We start from the raw sequence: 18,081 nt of genomic DNA, 5'->3' as shown, positions 1-18,081 counted from the left end.
CATGGACAGAGGTGTTTCAGTCTGATTCCAGATCTCACGGAAACATAGCGGAAGTTTTAGGTCTGAGCGGGAGTGGAAAAGTGGTCTCCAGGCTTTCGGCTGGTACTATTGCCTTGATAGATCCAGTGGCGGATTCCGTAAAGCCTTTAGGGGATCGACGATGTGTGAAGGCTGCTGTTGGAGCTTACGTCCCGAGTTTATATTTGATGAACGAACCTCATGTTTTGCCATTTTAGTTTTAGTAAATTCTAACAGACATATAGTATGCGGTCATGGGCACTGGCCAGTATTCCTTCCATCGAATTATTAGTTGATTTTGCTACCCATATGAATTTACTATTAGTAAATTCTAACAGACATTCAGTATTCGGTCATGTGCTTTGACCAGTATTCCTTCCATCGAATTATTAGTTGATTTTGCTACCTATATGAATTTAGTTTTAGTAAATTCTAACAGGCATATAGTATTCGGTCATGTGCACTTACCAGTATTCTTTCCATCGAATTATTAGTTGATTTTGCCACCTATATGAATGCATCATCTCTCTCTGTTTTTTTTTTTTTAAAAAACGTGTTGTTTCCCAATTCCCTCCCTTACAGATTCACTATTGATCACGTTTTAATTTGAAAATAAAAACATATATACTTGTTATTAAGCCTCCTAGCTAGTGATAAATGTGCTAATCATGGTGTTGCAAAAATGATACTATATTTAGCCACCTTAGGCAAACATCATCTAACATTGGATTAATTTTCATTATCTCTAGAAACCGCTTTAGATTCTGATTATTGTCAGTCGACTTTTATCAAACATGACAACAATTATGGATGATATAGAACTAATTGAGAATATTGTGATTTTTCCTAAAGAATCCATACGCAGTAAGAGATGTTCTTGTCAGATATTGATTTAACCTTGGTTGCTTATCAAGATTCTGCCTCTTTCGTTGATCATCCAAGTAACCAAATGAGATTTTCTGAGATTTTAACAAGTTGTATAGTGCTCTACTTCAAATGCTTGAGTAACGATTGTTTCGGTTTCTGCCTGCTCCATTGATTCTAAAAATTCTTTAATTCCCTTTAATTGGCTTATACAATTGGAGATTTTTTTCTAATACACAAAGGAGGAAATCCCTCAAAGCTCCTAGCCTGCACCAGTAGTGTACTGTTCAATTTATTGCCATATTTTAATTTTTACCTCAAAAACAAGGTTAAAGCGAGTGACCATGCCTTGCTCAGCTGGCTTGTTTAATCTAACGCATTGTGTGACGTATGATTTGCGCCATCTAGTCGAATACTTTTTCCATGCTAGCATAAAATCTCTTCCGCCTGTCATTTGTAGGAGCTAGAGTTTTTCCTTTTAATCTTGTTCTGTTCTGCAATTTTTACAAGCCTGCAGTTATGGTGGTTTCGCTATCTGCTCTTAAGGCATGGCATTTTTATTCTTCATTTGTCATAATTTTCCATATCCTTTTTCCCAGTTTACCTATTAATTTGGTTTTTGTTTATTTTTGCATTATATTTGTTGAAAGTAAAATTTCATTGTCAAGTCAAGACAAACTAATTGAAGGGTTTGATCTCATAGTATTATCTGCAGTGGATCATGATAGTTAAGAATGTTGTTGAATTATATCTAATTTCTTCTTTGTCCCATAGGCTGCAGGTTTGTACTTCAGAGGACAACGCATCTGAGCAGCTGCTATGGAGGATTTAAAGTCACAGGGCATGCGCTATTCTAAACAGGTTTACATGACAGTTTCAGCATATAAAAGATAACTAGCTGCTTGGCTTCTGCTTGATTTCGTTGATTTGTTAAATTAGGCTCTTCTATCTGGAGGTTCTGCCGGAGGCTTAGCATCTATACTTCACTGTGACGAATTTAGGGGACTGTTTCCCGCAACCACAAGAGTCAAATGATTAAATGATGCTGGATTGTTCCGTGACAGGTAAAAATCATTACATGGACTTTCAATTCTAATCCTTAATTCACTGGATATGCTCATAGGTCACAGTGTTTATATTTATATGTAAGCATGTGAATATGTATTCTTTCTTTTATACTTTCTTTTTTATTTCCTTTTGTTTCTGATTTCATGACAGATCAAGTAAAATATGACCAACCAATGAAGAGCAGAGAACCAAATTCTTGTATTATATTAATTACTTAGTTGCCTCAATATCCTGAACATGTTTGAGCAGTGAGTTAACAGTGAACAATTATATTAGGATTTTAAGATTTTAAGTCGCATCATACTCACTGATTGTCAGCCTGCTACCTCAATCATCCTGTCCCACTTATCCTCTTCTTTTCTTTTCTTTTCTTTTTTTTTTGGGTCTCCAAAGAAAAAATGGAAAATCTTAAGTATTATACCCAGATGGTGGGTTTGACCTCAATTTCACAACTCAGAAATTTATGTCAATTTCTTGGTTGGATGCTTCAGTGGGTTCATCTAATTGCTTGAATATTGTTAGCAAGATGCATAGGTAAACCAAGACATACTGAAAATGGAAGTTGGTCTGCATCTTTCGTGGCGGGGAGCAGCAAGGAGCCTTCCAAGGAGTTGTACCAGCCACTTCAATCCAACTTCGGTAACTATTATTTTGGGTCTTTTTATTAAATTATAAGCGGAGCATTATCACTTGTTAGAAAATCCTGCTCAGAACACAATCAGCATCACTAAGTTTCCCATCGTTCTCACGCTGTTCTGTTTTCACTAGAAATCAACTTCATTTATTTGTAGATTTTTCCAACTGGAACAGAGTAAAAATTGGTTACTCTGATGGCTTATCCTTTAGCGGGGATAGTCAAAATAAAGTTAGTGGCAAAACAGGTCTATTTTCAATGTTATCTTTTCCATGAGCCATGCATTGTGTGAAGTATGATTTGCAACATCTAGTCGAATACCGTATCCATGCTAGCATGAAGTTTTTTCAAGTTGTCATTCGTAGGAGGAGCCGGAGTTTTTCCTTCTAATTTTGTTCTCTTCTGCAATTTTTTGGAAGATTACAATTATGGTGGTCTTGCTATTTACTCTTAAGCCATGGCATTCTTTATTATTTAGTTGTCACAATTTTCCTTCTTCTTTTCTGAGATTACGTGTTAATTTGGTTTTTGTTCATTTTTGCATTATATATGTTGAAAGTAAAATTAAACTGTCAAGTCAAGACAACTAATTGAAGGATTTGATCTCACAGTAGTATCTGTGGTGGATCATGGTAGTCAATAATGTTGTTGAACTATCACTAATTTCATCTTTGTTCCGTAGGCTGCAGGTTTGTACTTCAGAGGACAACGCATCTGGGAAGCTGCGATGGAGGATTTGATGTCTCAAAGGGCATGCTCTATGCTAAACAGGTTTGCAATTGCATGACAGTTTCAGCAAAGAAAAGATAAGTAGCTGCTTGACTTCTGTTTGATTTCATTGATTTGTTCAATTACGCTCTTCTATCTGGATGTTCTTCTGGAGGTTTGGCATCTATACTTCATTGTGCTGAATTTAGGGGACTGGCATCTATAATTTGATGTATTATTCTTTTTCTCGAATGCATGAGCTTATAGTTGTACGAAAAGCTGTGCTTGATTCAAATGGATGTGCAACTATAAAACAAACTCAACACAAAAGCTGAAAAAGAAATGAATAATGGGAGCAGTGGTTAGACATGGCTATACGTAACATAGAAATCATACTCAAAAAAGGTAGACAATTTGCTGGAGCAGCGACAACTGGATAAGTGGGGAATGTTGGGGTAAGCCAAAATGTTTTGGGTAAAGCTGGATCGAAGTATTGGCTAGGTAACAGTGGTTATGAATCCTCCAGACTATTACTATGAAGTGATGAAGGGAGGGGCGGGAGGGCCCCTTCTCCAAGTTGTCGTGCACTTGGAAGTAGTAGAAAAGAGAAAAATATATAGTAATAATTTGATTGTCGTTATCGTAGTAAATAATTGAATAGAGGAAAAACAATTTATTGAGTAATGAATCGGTTGGAAAAAATATGGTAATAATATGATTCTTCATCATCATAATAAATAATCCAGCAGAAAAAAAAATTATTTCTGTCTTTTTTTTTTTAAAGAAAATAGGAGTAATGAACAATCTGTGCAATTACAATAAGCCAAGCCGCCAAGGTCGTGTTTGGAAAATATTTACTCATATCACACTATATGATATCATGAAATTTATAATTTTTTTTTTGGTATAACTTAAAATATCCTCAAATCATTTTGAATTTGAGACTAATTTTTGACAGACTAGGAATGTTGAGATTTGTAATTTAATTTATGGTCATCTGTCGCATTCATTTAGTGTTTTTTTAAATTAATTTATTTTAAGTAATTTAATATTATATGAAATGAGTATGAGATAAATTTTGTCTTATAAATATGAAACCATTTATTTTGAGCAATTTCGCTTTTCTTTTTTGTTGTCACATATTTGGTCAGATTTTATAAGGTTTCTTATGAACCCATGTTTATTTTTTAAAAATTTTTTCTCCCTCTTACATATTAAATTGATCTGAACTATTTGTCAAAGATTTCATGCAGATTTTATTTTCCCTCTTATAGACTAGATTGATTTAGAATGTTTTTATTTTATTTTACCACACGTTATATTTTTCCAAGTACGTATCAATTACTCTTCTGGTCCTAAATATAAGACCCATTTTGTAGTATAAATTGCACTATAAAATGACTCTTATATTTAAGATCAGATGAGTAAAATACTATTACTAGTAATAAGAATATTCATATTGGTTTTGTTAGGGATAAAAAAATAGCATAAATCAATGACTTCTTAGTTAAGTGTTATGAAAGTTTTTTTTTTGGAGGTAAAAGATTGTCAGTTCAATCTCAATTGTAAATTGTAACCACACGTCCTTTAAAGTGACTAATCCCTTAAATTCATTTTTAAAAAAAATTAAAATATATCCAGCATATTAAAATATTTTGACAGCTACATTCAACACTATGAAATATTCTGGATTGCAATTTCACCCTCAACATATTAAAAATGAATCAATTTTGCACCTTATTAGCGTCCTCCCAAACCTCCAACTGCTTCCCCTTGCCTTTTGGACACTCTCCTAACTCAAACGTCCACTGCTATGTTAAGAATAAAATTGCATCCTAGAATATTTTAAGGTACGAAATACACGTTAACACAAAAATACAAAGAGAGATAGTACAAAATAATATATTTTATTAGTTTTTATCAAAATATATTTTTTGCAAGAATGGATTCAAAATATAATAATATTTTAATTTAAGTTGTAAAATAATATCAAAAACTTTTGAAACAAACTCGTTTAATAGAATGCTCTTGACTTTGTTAGGAGAGGCCAAAACTCATGTCGGTGATGTCTATGTCTTAGGAAGATTTTTTTTTTTTTTGCCCACCCAGTTCATTGGAATTTTACTCTGACTACATCTGGACACGTACCTGACTGTGGTAAGTGAGTCTCCTAGCGGAAATTTTTACATATACTGAGACTCGAACTCGAGACCTCATTTAAGTGGTATCAAGCCGCTTACCACTTGTACGTATTGGGAAGATTAATCATTAGCTATTCGGGTTTCTACCAAAAACAAAGAACGCTCTGTCGAATGGGGGAGAAAAAAAAAACAGTGCTCTGTTTACCAGGCATATGGACATTGTAGTCCGTGTTTCTGGAATAAAAATACAGCTGTCCTTTTGACCTTTGACAATGTACACATGCAATCTGGTCCTCCTGCATCGTAATGGTTTACTGGGTAAGGTAGCAAGCCCGGATCTCCATGTCCGACCCAGAGTTGTGCGGATCCGGGTCCACAGGGAATCCCCCTCCCGAGTAGTACGCCGGGACACTTCGAGAAACCGTTGGAACCTAACGAAAAAAGAAATATACAGTCCTACAAGAGCTTTACAAGCCAGTTCGTAGAGAGATCATTTAGCGCGATTAGAGAGAAAATGTCAGCTAGGAAGCCAATAGCTATCAAGCTGCTATGCCCTTCACTGTCGAAAGTAGTTCGGCTGCTAGTTGCTTCGGATGAACAGAGAATCGACCTTGGGTGCATAGCTCGAGCTTTTGGGCTCGACCCATCGACCATCAAGCTGAATGATCACTTTATAAGTAGAGGCGTCGACCTCGTCGCTTCCTCTGTTACTTGGAAATCTCTCCTTTCTTTCTTCTCTGCTAAAGGATTGCCCACTGGGAAAGACGACGGTGATGCGCTTGATGTCACTGGCAGACTCTTTAAAGCTGGAAAGAAGCGTAAGTCTGTGTGCCACACACACATGTCGCAACTATTCGTTTGGTATGCTTATGGGTTATTGGATTTCTTAAAACTGTGACGATCAATGGATATGCCTCTCTCTCCGATTGCGAACTTCATCTTTCTTGGAAAACTTTAGTTAGAAGAGGGAAACAAGAATGCTCTGTTTGGTTGATCATAAACTTTGTGCCGTGTATCACAATGACAATATGTTTGTTTGTTTTTAGAGGAATTTTGTTATTTGAATGCTCGCAATAACAATTTGAGTTGGTACGATCACTGAAAGAATTTAGTGCCTGTTCTGCCTACATGGCTTTAGGACAAAAGTTTGTGGACGTTTGGATTCTGAAAAAATACAGAGGCTTGTATGTTAATCACTTTTATATTTACAAATCACTAATCCTTCTTCTTTTGTAAATGTCAGTCCAAAAAATATTTACAGATCACTAGATCACTATTTTGTGCATTGATTGTCATGGCCTTGAAATTCTTCTTCTTTGCATTGTTCCCGCCATAGCTTGATCACCTTCTTAATCCTAGCTAAGAGTGCCTAATCCTCAAGAATATGCAACATGGTTTTCCTTCCTCCTAGGCACAGGTCGGTGCACAGTGCTCTTATTGTGCTGTGTCTTATATCCGTGCTAATATTAATGCTTCCGAGTCAGCTCCTCATTATTAGGACTAACGAGTTGTGAACTTTTGATTTTGCAGGAGGGCAAGACTCACAAGATGCTGTAAATGTGGTTTGTAAAGAGATGGAAGGTGGGAATTTTGGTAGAATTAGAGAGACGCAGCGGGAAACTATCGACTTGCTTAAGAATAAGAAGTTGAGAGAAAGCAACCCAGGTAAATTTTTCGTGCAATCATCTTTACATCGCTGGTGATCTTGTTGATTTGTTAAGACTAGAGTATATATGACTTTTATCTGATTGAATGACTCCTTATAGAACCACGGATATAGAATGTAAGGCAAAAGAGAACACTTGCGCTTATGAATAATAATGTGATTAGATTGTGTGCTCTAACAAGTTCAGAGACATTCTAGTTTACAAGGCAATAGATGATAAGCTGAAGAAACATTTTGCAGTATTCATTTTGGTATATTTGTAACTGCTTAGACTTCTTCATGGCTAATCCCTAACTTAAGCAAAAGAAGAGTGTTGTGTTAGGTCCTTAGAAGCCTACATGAAACTCCATTGACTCTTTATGACATGGATCATTTTGGTATATTTGTATTGCAGTTAACATGAATCTGGGCTGCAAGAGAAAGCAACTATTTGAAGATGTTAACCTATTCAAGAAGCTAAAGACAAATGATGATACGACAGGCATGTGTTTACTCTAATTCTCCACTCAACATGCTCTCTTCTACTTGCTTTCTTATTATGTCATGTGACTTCGATTGAATTTCTGGATGGGTCTTTTATCCGATACAGCTTTTAATTTTGAAAATCTTGATATGTTAATGCTATCTTTATATACGTAAATGTTACACTTTTTATTGTTTAATTTCATATCAACAAACCTAAAAGTTGAATGGAATCTACACAGATGGTGGAGTTAAAGCAGGTGTTATTTCCAGCGACACTTCAGGTAGCCGGTCTACATGCAGAAATGCAAGTCAGAATCTAAAGAGGATGAGAGACGAGATAAGAGACGAAGCAATTGTAGCTGCTCGCTGTAAAAGGATTAGATGAATTCTCATCTTATCCCAGTACAATTTACCTTTTTTCTCTTGTTAGCAAAATTTGAATTTCTAATCTTTTCTAAATTTGTTCTTTGATGGACTCATTACACATCACCGCTATGTATATTAGTCTGTACATTATAATTATAAGCTGAAGTGTAATTTTGATGATCTTGGTGATGTTCTTTGACAATACTAAAGAGAGTTGTACAGATTGTCATATCCGTATCCTTTCAACATCCAAACTGTTTATGGAGAAATTGCATTTTCTAATTTTCTATTACTTGACAATAATCAGAATAATGGGCAAAATTTGTGTATAGCCAACAAACTTGAGCTGATCATGCGTTGAAAGGTTGATGGAATCAGGGTTTGCCTTAAAATCAATTAGGAAATGTAAGCAACATTAATTAACATATGCAAATATGGTACACTAAAAGAAATTATCTATTCGGGTGGTATATCATTGTGAGAAGTATTGCCAAGCAACAGCAACGCCCGCAACAATTATCACTTTGAGAATCAATTTTGGACTAAAGACAGATGATGAGGCTGATGATGGCTGAGACGTCTCTAATGATTTTCCCCTCAGTTTGGCAGACAACTTAGCTAATGCTTGAGGAAGAAACCCTGTTTTCTTAGCACCTACAAGCAAATCCAGAAACTTAGTAACAATTACAAAAACGCACGCTCAAATATTATTGCAGCTAAATTTAGAAGCATGACATGATACATGGTCGTCATTAGTAAACAATGAGCATAGGAAGGCATACAAGGAAGGTTAGCAGAAAAATGCCATATTAGATGAAGATTAGTATTACTGAAAATCTATTTTGACTTGGTATTTGGCAGCAAATTCAGTTTATTTGTGGGGATCAAGATGCAATTAGTGAAAGAGTTAGGGGTTACCTTTTTCTTTCAGACGTCTTTCCTCTTCTCCAACACGCCTCCGGAGCACATTTAGCAAAGACCCAAAGTACAATGCAAACACTGTGCATGTAATTGTGATGACATTGTAAGGCATGCTAAAATCAGGCGTCGTCAAGGGTACCAGCAGAATTTCCGTGTATGAAAGAACAGGACCCTTCTCCTGCATTGCAGATCCCAGATCAATAGGTATGACGGATAGAGATATTAAGCATATTACAGTGATGACGAGGATTGTTCAAATTCAAATTACCTGTAATTTTGATAACATGGGTAATTTGTTTATAGGGTCATCAGGAAAATTCAATCCAGCATGGAAGTTTGGAAAGCTTATTATTGCTGATGGAATGTCAAATCCTTGATTGGCGTCTGGAGGATACTCATCAATGTGCAAAAAGCCCTGTTTAGATCAACGAAGGTTTGTTAAGAATCGACTTTATCAGAAGAAGAAATGAATCACATTCATCCACGTTCAAAATGCCTGCTACAATTTTTTCCATAGTAAATAGCGACCATCAGTGACATATATAAAATTTTATTTATTTGAGACCCAGTAGTTGAAATTGTTGGACCTAATTGGGGATGGCTACCGTCAGTTTTGAGTGCATTACACATCGGAAAAAAATAATTATCGCATTTCATGCTGCAATAACATGTTATAAAATTCAACAAACCTTAGGAGGGAAAATAGAAAGACAGGGAAGAATGTCATCAACAGATTCCGTATCATTGCGAGGCTCCCAAATACAGTAGATTGTTAAATTATCCAATAATTGCAGCTCTAATTGAGTGCAAGAACAACTATTTCTGATAACGAGGTTAAGGAATCAGAGAGGAAGCATCTCCAAATGGCAAGGGCGTAGAAAAACTGAAGATTTGCAAGGGATACCCCTCTAAAAAATTATTTGCAGTAACCCACAAATAGGACATAAGAATAATCCTCTCTCAAAGATGTGGTGGAAGTGTCAATTGAACACTCTAGCTTTCTGTTTTAACAATTGGAACATTGTTTCCATCTAATGAGTAGGTTCAGAGTTCATTAACTCCAGATTTCTGAACAATCTAAAAGCACGTGAAGGAAAAAAAGGGAAAGAAAGTAGCTGTTGATGGGTAGCGACCAGAGGGTGAAAGCCAAGAGCAAGAAAAAGGGAGAATGACATTTAGGTCCCAAAAGAGCGAATTAATGGAAGTTAGGTCGCAGACAAATTTTTCTAAAAAATGAGTTGCAAATATTGATTCACACAAATACAAATTCAGAGTCTCAGTTGCAAATAAGGTATTTGAGTTTCAGATGTAAATCAGTTTACAACTAATATTCCCGTTTGCAACTTTTTTAACTGTATCATGCAAATAGTGTTTGATATCAGCGAAAGTGAAGTAATCCAAATAAAATTGAACAAAAGCCAAAACTTGAACAAACCTTGTCGAACTCTAGACTTAGGACAGCTGACTTCATGTCACAGGGAAATTTAAGAACCAGCTCCATCACCCCAGGTGATACTTTGTCTTCAGATGGAGAAACATGCATACTCTCAACAAAATCAGAGACCACTCGACGCCTTTCATCAACAAATAGCTGTAGGGTATGATAGTATACCTTAACGTACCAAGGCACAAATTGTAGAATGTTAACTTGGAACCTACACCCCTCTTTAACATTATTAGCACCAAGGAAACCCAGAGTTGATTCAGTGGATTTCAAAGATATTGCTATTGCACCCCTTTCATTTCCGCTTCCCATTAAAAATCTACTCGCATATAAAGGGGCATGTGGGCTTGACCAAAGAACTGGCTGCTTCCATGTCAGGCTTAAATCAAATTTTTCCGTTTCACTATACTCTTTGATTGAATATTCATACAGAATAGAGGGGGTCTTTTCCAGTTCCTTATGCACCCTTTCAGGATTAACGGACAATTCAAAGCCAATGTTATTCTTGAAATTTTCAGGAGCTGTATCATAGGCATCCTTCTGGAGATTCTCAAGTTGAGCCACAAGACCTCTTTCAACATGAAGATAAACATTACTTGACTTGGCAAGAACACATCTTCCATATATTTGCCTGCCAAAAATCGAACTCAAAGACCAGCTTGGTTGTATTTTTGATTCACTGCCGTAGTTCGTACCAGCTCTCTGACTATTAGGCAGAAGTACAACTGTAAGAGTTTGTTCTAGCATAACTCCTGAGTCTAATCCATCAGCAGATTTGGCAAGGGTCAATCTCAATCTCTGAGAGTGATAAAAGCTTCTGTAAATAGATGGTCTGTCCATTAAAGCAGAGAGACCGGCTTTATCTCGACATGGAAGGAGTTTCAACCAGGGAGTTAGATTCTCGGTGCATACAGCTTCACGTGGCAACGTACCATATCTCAAACTTCCTGAAGCTGGTTGAAACACCAATTTAGGAGAAAAATAAGTGGTAGAGGACTCTAGGAAGTTGATTGAAGCACAGAAGAGTCCAGACAGGGAATGTGTTAAATTCTTCCAAGATGCATCAACCTCATGTTCTGGGACACCAAAGACTGCCCACAACTCGACTCCAGGTGGCTTTGCATTGCTGCTTGATATTGGATCAAAACCACCCCAGCTTTCATAATTCCAACGACCTTGTGTAAAGGATAACTCCATAGCATTAACATGATACTTCTGAACCTGTCAGTTAAATGCTAACCCACATGTTATTTAGTATTCAGAAGAAAGCAATTAATTTGTGGCATCAAATGATTAAAAATAATAAATACTTCTGTCCACAGCAGAAGCATTTTCATTAAGAAAAACAATAGTACAGACCAAAGTAAAAGCCTAGGAAGGGTAACTAAATCCAGGAGCCTAGTGGTAACTAAGTCCAGGAACTTAGTGAGACCTTCAAATGCAGGGCCCACACAATCGGTATTAGGCAAAGGAATTTCTCCGAAAGAAAAATCTCTTTCGATGTAAAACAACTTAGGTGAATGCTAATTCATTCTTCATTGTAGAAACATAAAAAAAAAGAAAAAAAAAATTGAAGAAAAGTTTTTACAATAAACATAGAGACTTAATTACACGGAAGTGATAAATAGTACAATAAATAAGGAGGTTGAGATATCTTTCTCAACAAAGACACAAAGCATGAAAGCAGAAGAAATGACTGAAGTTCCCATAAATACCTTAAAGCTCCATTTCAATAAAGAAGCCATGGGCTAAACACAGCTGAGGAGAAATTTTAAAGATGCAAGCATTTTGCTTTAGCACAATATAGCACATGAGGGTTTAAGTCTTCAAAATGGCTAAGCTGATCAAAAGAAAATGTTCAAAAATAACAGATCCAGCATCCACCGTTAACATCCAATAATATGTCCCATAGTAGAAAGGTCGCCATGAAAAACATTATACTTAATGACATGGATGAAGAATTGAAAAGTATGGATTTTCAATTTCGCATGTTGCTTGTTCTTCTACAGAGCAACAGAAACTGCCCATCACCGTTTCAAACTGAACAGCTACGTTTAATTAAGATATCGCAGATTTATTCCCCCACTTAACCCTAAGAAGTCCCACAGTAAACCTCCCTCTTCCCTATACTTCCAGCACATTGATAAAGGGTAGTTACATTTTGATTTTCTAGAGTTGCGCCAGTAGTGGGAGGCTTCGTCCTTCCGCTTTGGTGCAACAGAAAACACAAGCTACGAATGATTGCAAGGTCCCAAAAAACCAACAGGGAGAAAAAGAAACCCATCAAAGGTTGTGACTTTAAAAAATTATCATCAGCGGTTGACCAAAACAATGACGGAGTTTAACCACACGTTTTCTACCATAGTAGCAGTCACTACTCACTACAATATTCTCAAAGCAAATGTATAGTAATCAAAACAAGAAGTATATCCAGCTTCGTAAACTAATTTGAACAATGAACGAACTTGAATGAACAAGTCATAGCTTGCTAAACTTCATATATATAATCATGTGAAAATAGGTCCATTAAGTATCTCCAATGTCTCCACGTTTAAAGAAATCTTTCTTTCGGTAATATCAATATCAAGCCTGAGTGTGGTCACACGACTGAAGTGTTAAAAAAAAAAAACTTCGCTGTTTTCAATAGCTATCTGATCCTTAACTCGAGTTAACTGAGTTTGGCACACAAATCATTTACCAGACCATCTCGAGACGCCGCCATATAAATTTATGATGCTAAAATTTGAAACTAATACTCACACATATCCAGATTTCAGTGAAACAGTTCAATGGATTACAAACAAGAATTGAAAACCGGAGAAGAGCATTCTCTTTCCCACAGATTTACTCTCACAAGTTTCCCAGAAAGCAAAGACCAAGGTAGAAGTTGGAGAAACAAATGCATACCAACTGAGAGATAGCTTTGGGGAAGAGGTGGTGATGACGAGCAAAGGAATCGATGAGGGGAGCATTGCTTTGGAAGTGGAAATGTGCCAGCACTTTAGAATCAGGTAAAGGTTTAAGCAGCAATTCCTCGGTGAACTCTTCTTCTTCGAACGCCGATCTGGTGGCAATTGCAGAGAATACGATCGGAAAGAAGATTAAGAGAAAAAGTGATGAGCTCCCCTTTGGCAGAAGAGCCATTGGTGACCTTGGTAACGCAGTGACCTGACTGCTATATGGAGTCCGCCATGGATTGGACACACTGAAATCACTTGGGGTGGGAACTTGGAGGTTGTAAATTGGTCTAGATGGTTTTTCTTTCTTTTTTTTTGGTAACCAGGAAGATGTGCTCAAGTAAAGGTTTGGGCATACGGTGATCAATCTGGACCAGGCCTACATGCCACGACTTTCTTTTTCTTTTTTTTTTTTTTTTTGCCCTCAATCCTTATCTTACTCACTTAAGATATGCAAAATATATATTACCTCCAATTTTAATTATAAGATCTAGTTAAATAATTTGAGAAGATTAAAAAAATTTAAATTATTTATTTGTAATAAATATGTATTGTCTTTCCTAAAATATTCTTATTAGTCAAATATATTAGTTAAAACTATTATTGTTAGAAAGACTACTTTAAAAAATATATATATAAATATGAGAAATAAAATGGATTAAGTTCTTATATTTATAATTAAAATAAAAATCAAACAAGATCTTATATTAAGGACTAGAGATAGTAATAAACCAACAAACAAGAATTAATATTTGAATCCTATCTAAAAAAGGTTTCTATATTTAGTATTGGGAAAGTTGCAAAAAGGGACGGTTGAAATAGAAAAATTACACACTGGGACTCATTCATAAAATTGTTATGAAAACTTATATTATTGTTGTTAAAACCCATACTAATATTGTCATGGATCCCAATTTATAATTTTTTATTTATTTTGGCAGTCTTTTTTGCCATTTTTAAGATAGGATTAAGGTGCATATTTGTTTTAGAAATTTTTACTTAAAGAGTTATGGGTGTCCAAAAGTTTTTTTTTTTAGCAAATATGTCTTAAAAGTTTAAAATCACAGTAACATTGCGCATTATCATAAAAAAAACTAATGTTAATTGTTAAAATAGCAATGCTAACTGTTAATGTTGTTAACTATGTAGGACAATATCACTATGATTTTAGGTAAATTTGCTTCTAAAAAAACTTTCATATACCCAGCGCTCTTGAGTAAAAATTTTCCGGACAAATTTATACATTAACTCTAAAAAGATGTGTGGGGTACCATTTGGTTAGCTTTTAGACATCAAATCCTCATTAAACAAGTTCGATGAGTGTCTATGAGAGAACTTATTCCTTTTACAAAATCACGAAATTCACTTCCTAACTGCAACATTTGATATTTATACTAATGATGCTCAAAAATTCAGACGTAAAAGCACAAAAATACTATCTAACATGATGTAAAACTCTTGATAAATCTTAACATTGACAAGTCATTAACAGTGTGAATTATTCTTTTTATCTGGTATAATGTATAGAACTCAAAGTAACTAATTAGTAGTTACAATAAAGATTATATGTGAAGAACATTTACTGGCATTCTCTTGGAAGTGTGGGAAACCTAGGTGTATCAGCACAATAATCATAGGTGACATAAGTGTTCTGCACATTTTCATACAATCTCTGTCTTTCAGGATCCAACTGCCAAAACCTTTGTCTGTTCCAAGAGAAGCTATCAGAGAAACAATCTTGAACGTTTGATGATGAGGAGGAGGATGATTGAACTTCACAACCTCTAACACCAAAGCCTCTGAAGGATGCTTTGAAAGGAGCATAGCTCCAATCCACTTTGCTTTTGCCTCCATTTGTTGCCCAATCATTACCATCCCACAATGTTGCTTCTATTCTCATTGCCTTTGATGGGTATCCTGCTCCTATATCGCTCTTGTTCTTGAATACCCTAATCGGAATTCTATCCACAAAAAATCTGCAATTTCACAAATATCTTAATTATTTGGCTTCCAAATTGTCCTCCCAAAAAATGTAATACAACATGTCAAACTTTTTTTTTTCCCCTGTTAAAAGAGCAAGCACTAATTAACAATCTAAAGTTATAAGTAAGATTAAATTCACGACTTACATAAAAATTATATGATCACATAAATATCATATTTTATAAAGAGAATTACAATGAGGTTCTAAAAAAGAAAAATAATTACAAAATAAATCTCAAAGGTTGTTATTTCTTACTTTGGAACTTGCTTTTACAAGCTGCTTAGTTATTATTGGGACTTGTTAGTAATTATTTTCCTTCCTTGGGACTTAATTGTAATTCTGCCTATTTTATTCTACTCTTTTTGTTTCATGAATATGGATAATATTAATTAAAAGATACTAGTATATGAAGCTTACACAATCTGATGCTGGTTGAAAAGAATGGAGTAGTTATGAAAATCCAGAGAAGGGTTAAACCAAAGATGAAGCCTTTGCTCTCTACCACCATTGCCATTTACGTATATGTTGGTCTGTAGTGTGATTGGCTCACCTGCTTTGTTCCCCAAGAACTCAAAGTCTATCTCATCGTGATAATCCCCACGTGAACACAGCTTCATATATATAAAGACAGATCCATAAAATACAATAATTTCCTTCAATATGATATACATATATATCTATAAATAAATAAATATATATATATCAGATTATTGGTTAAATTTATAGAATCATTTATGGTCAAAGGAAGTCTTACATAGTAAGCAGTTACAACTCCAGAAGAATCTCCGTTTGGCACTTTGATCCTCATGTGGAAGAACCCAGAACCATACGTCATCTTGGATCCAAATCCAGATCCTATTTTATTTCCAACACTCAGGAAAAACATTTAATGACTAAATAAAGAAAAAACATCATATTTTTTCATATAAAACTTGTATTGTTATAGAATTTTACATCGTTATATATAATTTCTTACGATTCTAACAAAACTAATGGTGATCTGAAAAGAGAGACCAACACCATATTAAAAGGATATTTGGATAGAAACCAAACCATGATTTTAAAAGTGATTTTAATTATGATATATAAAATAAATATGTGAATGAGTGTAATTATCTTGATTTGCCGAAAAGTATTTTTAGAAAGCACTTTTGACATACGGTACGCTCCAGATTAGTCTGAGCCTGTTGATGTGCCTGGAAGATAGTCTTACCTCAAGATATCGGGAAAGAAATTCAAAAAAAAAAGAAGAAAAAAAAAGAAAGCACTTTTGACAATAGCCAGACACTCCCTAAATGAATTTCATTATCTATTCGCATAATTTAACTTCTCAATCATCTCAGTTTATGGTTAGGGAAAGTTCACTCCTAAAGCCTATCGTATTGATTGAATGGAAGAAACTCTTCAAACTCATAATATAAAATACGTATTTGTGTTATAAGAATAAACATAAATGAATAGAACCTGAAGATTTATCCATGGAGAGCTGAACTTCTGATCCTTGGTTGGAGGCAAACACATGATCATCACCATACATAATCTCATAGTGCCCATCAAACCTGACTTCATTATTAACATCACTAGCAACGATCCCTTTATCCTTAGCAACAAGCGTGCTAATAACAAGAAGAAATAGCAACCACGTATCCATACCCAAATCAGCAAACCCTAGCAAGCTAGCTAGCTAGCTAGATAATTTAATTTGATATATAACTTTGTAGATTGCAGATTTCAGACACACACACACACATACATATATTTCGTACACATACACGATGAGAAGAAAGACTTAGGCTTTAGATGATTACGAAGATTTAGAAAAGCAACAAGAAAATGATCCGTTATTAGCTGGCTCTTACCTCCAATTGAAGCCTCTTATTTCTCCATAGCAAATCACTTCATGAATTTAGGATATTTAACTTAATTTCGAAGCAACATTAATAAATTCGTTAGAGTCATAGGAGTAATTTTATAAAGTACAGTTAAGGAGACGAAAAATTCAATGGTACAAAAGAAAACAAATCAAATGTTTAATCTCAGTTATTTATATCGATATCTCTTTGAATGTGTGCACAAGCAATTTTCTATTCATTTATATCGTACATGAGTAATTCATATTTTGTTCATTTGTAACTATTTAGGTTGTTATTGTGTTACGAAAATTCATGATGTCCTAAAAAATAATACAAGAATTTCCAGCTTTTTTCTGTCGATTACTATAATAAAATGTCAAGGGAAAATTATGACGGTGAAGCTTCCTTCTTTTGTCTCAGTTTGTTAATTGACAAATCTGAATTGGAATTTTATCTTTTACAATTTTGTTCAATTCTCATAAACCTTTTTTTTTCCTGTTTAATAGAAGAAACATGTTTTTCTCTCGCTTGTTTCACCGGAAAAAAAGGAAGAAGAAACATGTTTTTATTTGTTGGTTTCATTAATATTGATTTCTCTCATCATGCAAAGCTTGTGGCCAAAGGTCTAATGCCAAGCTTAGATTAATTCGGATTGTCAAATTTAGGGACGGAACTAGAAAGATTTATTAAGGGGGACGGGAGATTCTATTTAATACTTCCTTCAGGGTCCGTTTGGATCAGCGATTGGAAAAGCAGCTTATAGAAAAAGTAGCTTATGGAAAAGTGAAGTTGGTAAAAGTTAAATTGGATAAGCTGAATTGTGTTTGGATTGGAGTTCAGACAAGCTAGTTTACAAAAATGAGATTAGAAAAAGCTTGTTTGGATTATAGTTGAGTAAAAGTAATTTTGGCTAAAAAATTACCAAAATGGGCATGAGTTTTAATAAATAATAAAACATGATTAAAAAAATAATTTCACATAATACAATGAAA

General features: G+C 34.9%; 3 protein-coding genes across 3 annotated transcripts; 1 reads left to right on the top strand and 2 right to left on the bottom strand.

The window, feature by feature from the left end:
- The first annotated feature begins 5,894 nt into the window (after nt 1-5,894).
- Nucleotides 5,895-8,161, top strand: LOC114752584 (uncharacterized). The gene is made up of 4 exons (XM_028941336.1): nt 5,895-6,251; nt 6,964-7,098; nt 7,494-7,580; nt 7,804-8,161. Exons 1-4 carry the CDS (start codon nt 5,948-5,950, stop codon nt 7,947-7,949), a joined length of 672 nt encoding a protein of 223 aa, XP_028797169.1. The 5' UTR covers nt 5,895-5,947; the 3' UTR covers nt 7,950-8,161.
- Nucleotides 8,162-8,239: 78 nt separating this feature from the next.
- Nucleotides 8,240-13,515, bottom strand: LOC114752583 (GPI transamidase component PIG-T). The gene is made up of 5 exons (XM_028941335.1): nt 13,203-13,515; nt 10,287-11,516; nt 9,120-9,266; nt 8,849-9,029; nt 8,240-8,584 (listed from the first exon to the last, which is right to left on the bottom strand). The coding sequence occupies exons 1-5, from the start codon at nt 13,437-13,439 to the stop codon at nt 8,403-8,405; spliced, it is 1,977 nt and encodes a 658-aa protein (XP_028797168.1). The 5' UTR covers nt 13,440-13,515; the 3' UTR covers nt 8,240-8,402.
- A 1,182-nt stretch (nt 13,516-14,697) lies between these two features.
- Nucleotides 14,698-17,051, bottom strand: LOC114752585 (xyloglucan endotransglucosylase/hydrolase protein 2). Its single transcript, XM_028941337.1, has 4 exons — nt 16,701-17,051; nt 15,991-16,091; nt 15,654-15,847; nt 14,698-15,228 (listed from the first exon to the last, which is right to left on the bottom strand). Exons 1-4 carry the CDS (start codon nt 16,885-16,887, stop codon nt 14,832-14,834), a joined length of 879 nt encoding a protein of 292 aa, XP_028797170.1. The 5' UTR covers nt 16,888-17,051; the 3' UTR covers nt 14,698-14,831.
- Nucleotides 17,052-18,081: the final 1,030 nt, after the last annotated feature.

This window comes from Neltuma alba, unplaced genomic scaffold (genome assembly GCF_004799145.2).
Source record: "Neltuma alba isolate B1F8T4 unplaced genomic scaffold, ASM479914v2 tig00007441_pilon, whole genome shotgun sequence".
Classification (NCBI taxonomy): Eukaryota; Viridiplantae; Streptophyta; class Magnoliopsida; order Fabales; family Fabaceae; genus Neltuma; species Neltuma alba.
This window is presented reverse-complemented; position numbering and strand designations above follow the sequence as displayed.

Bases quoted from the DNA above. Each gene is read 5' to 3' on its own strand.
- LOC114752584 (XM_028941336.1), top strand. From the start codon at position 5,948: ATGTCAGCTAGGAAGCCAATAGCTATCAAGCTGCTATGCCCTTCACTG. The intron at 6,252-6,963 runs GTAAGTCTGTGT...TTGATTTTGCAG, and splicing joins CTTTAAAGCTGGAAAGAAGC to GAGGGCAAGACTCACAAGAT. The intron at 7,099-7,493 runs GTAAATTTTTCG...TTTGTATTGCAG, and splicing joins GTTGAGAGAAAGCAACCCAG to TTAACATGAATCTGGGCTGC.
- LOC114752583 (XM_028941335.1), bottom strand. From the start codon at position 13,439: ATGGCTCTTCTGCCAAAGGGGAGCTCATCACTTTTTCTCTTAATCTTC. The intron at 11,517-13,202 runs GTATGCATTTGT...TTTAACTGACAG, and splicing joins CCAAAGCTATCTCTCAGTTG to GTTCAGAAGTATCATGTTAA. The intron at 9,267-10,286 runs GTTTGTTCAAGT...TGATCTAAACAG, and splicing joins TAAGTCTAGAGTTCGACAAG to GGCTTTTTGCACATTGATGA.
- LOC114752585 (XM_028941337.1), bottom strand. From the start codon at position 16,887: ATGGATACGTGGTTGCTATTTCTTCTTGTTATTAGCACGCTTGTTGCT. The intron at 16,092-16,700 runs GTTCTATTCATT...GAAATAAAATAG, and splicing joins CTCCATGGATAAATCTTCAG to GATCTGGATTTGGATCCAAG. The intron at 15,229-15,653 runs GTAAGCTTCATA...GTGAAATTGCAG, and splicing joins TTCAACCAGCATCAGATTGT to ATTTTTTGTGGATAGAATTC.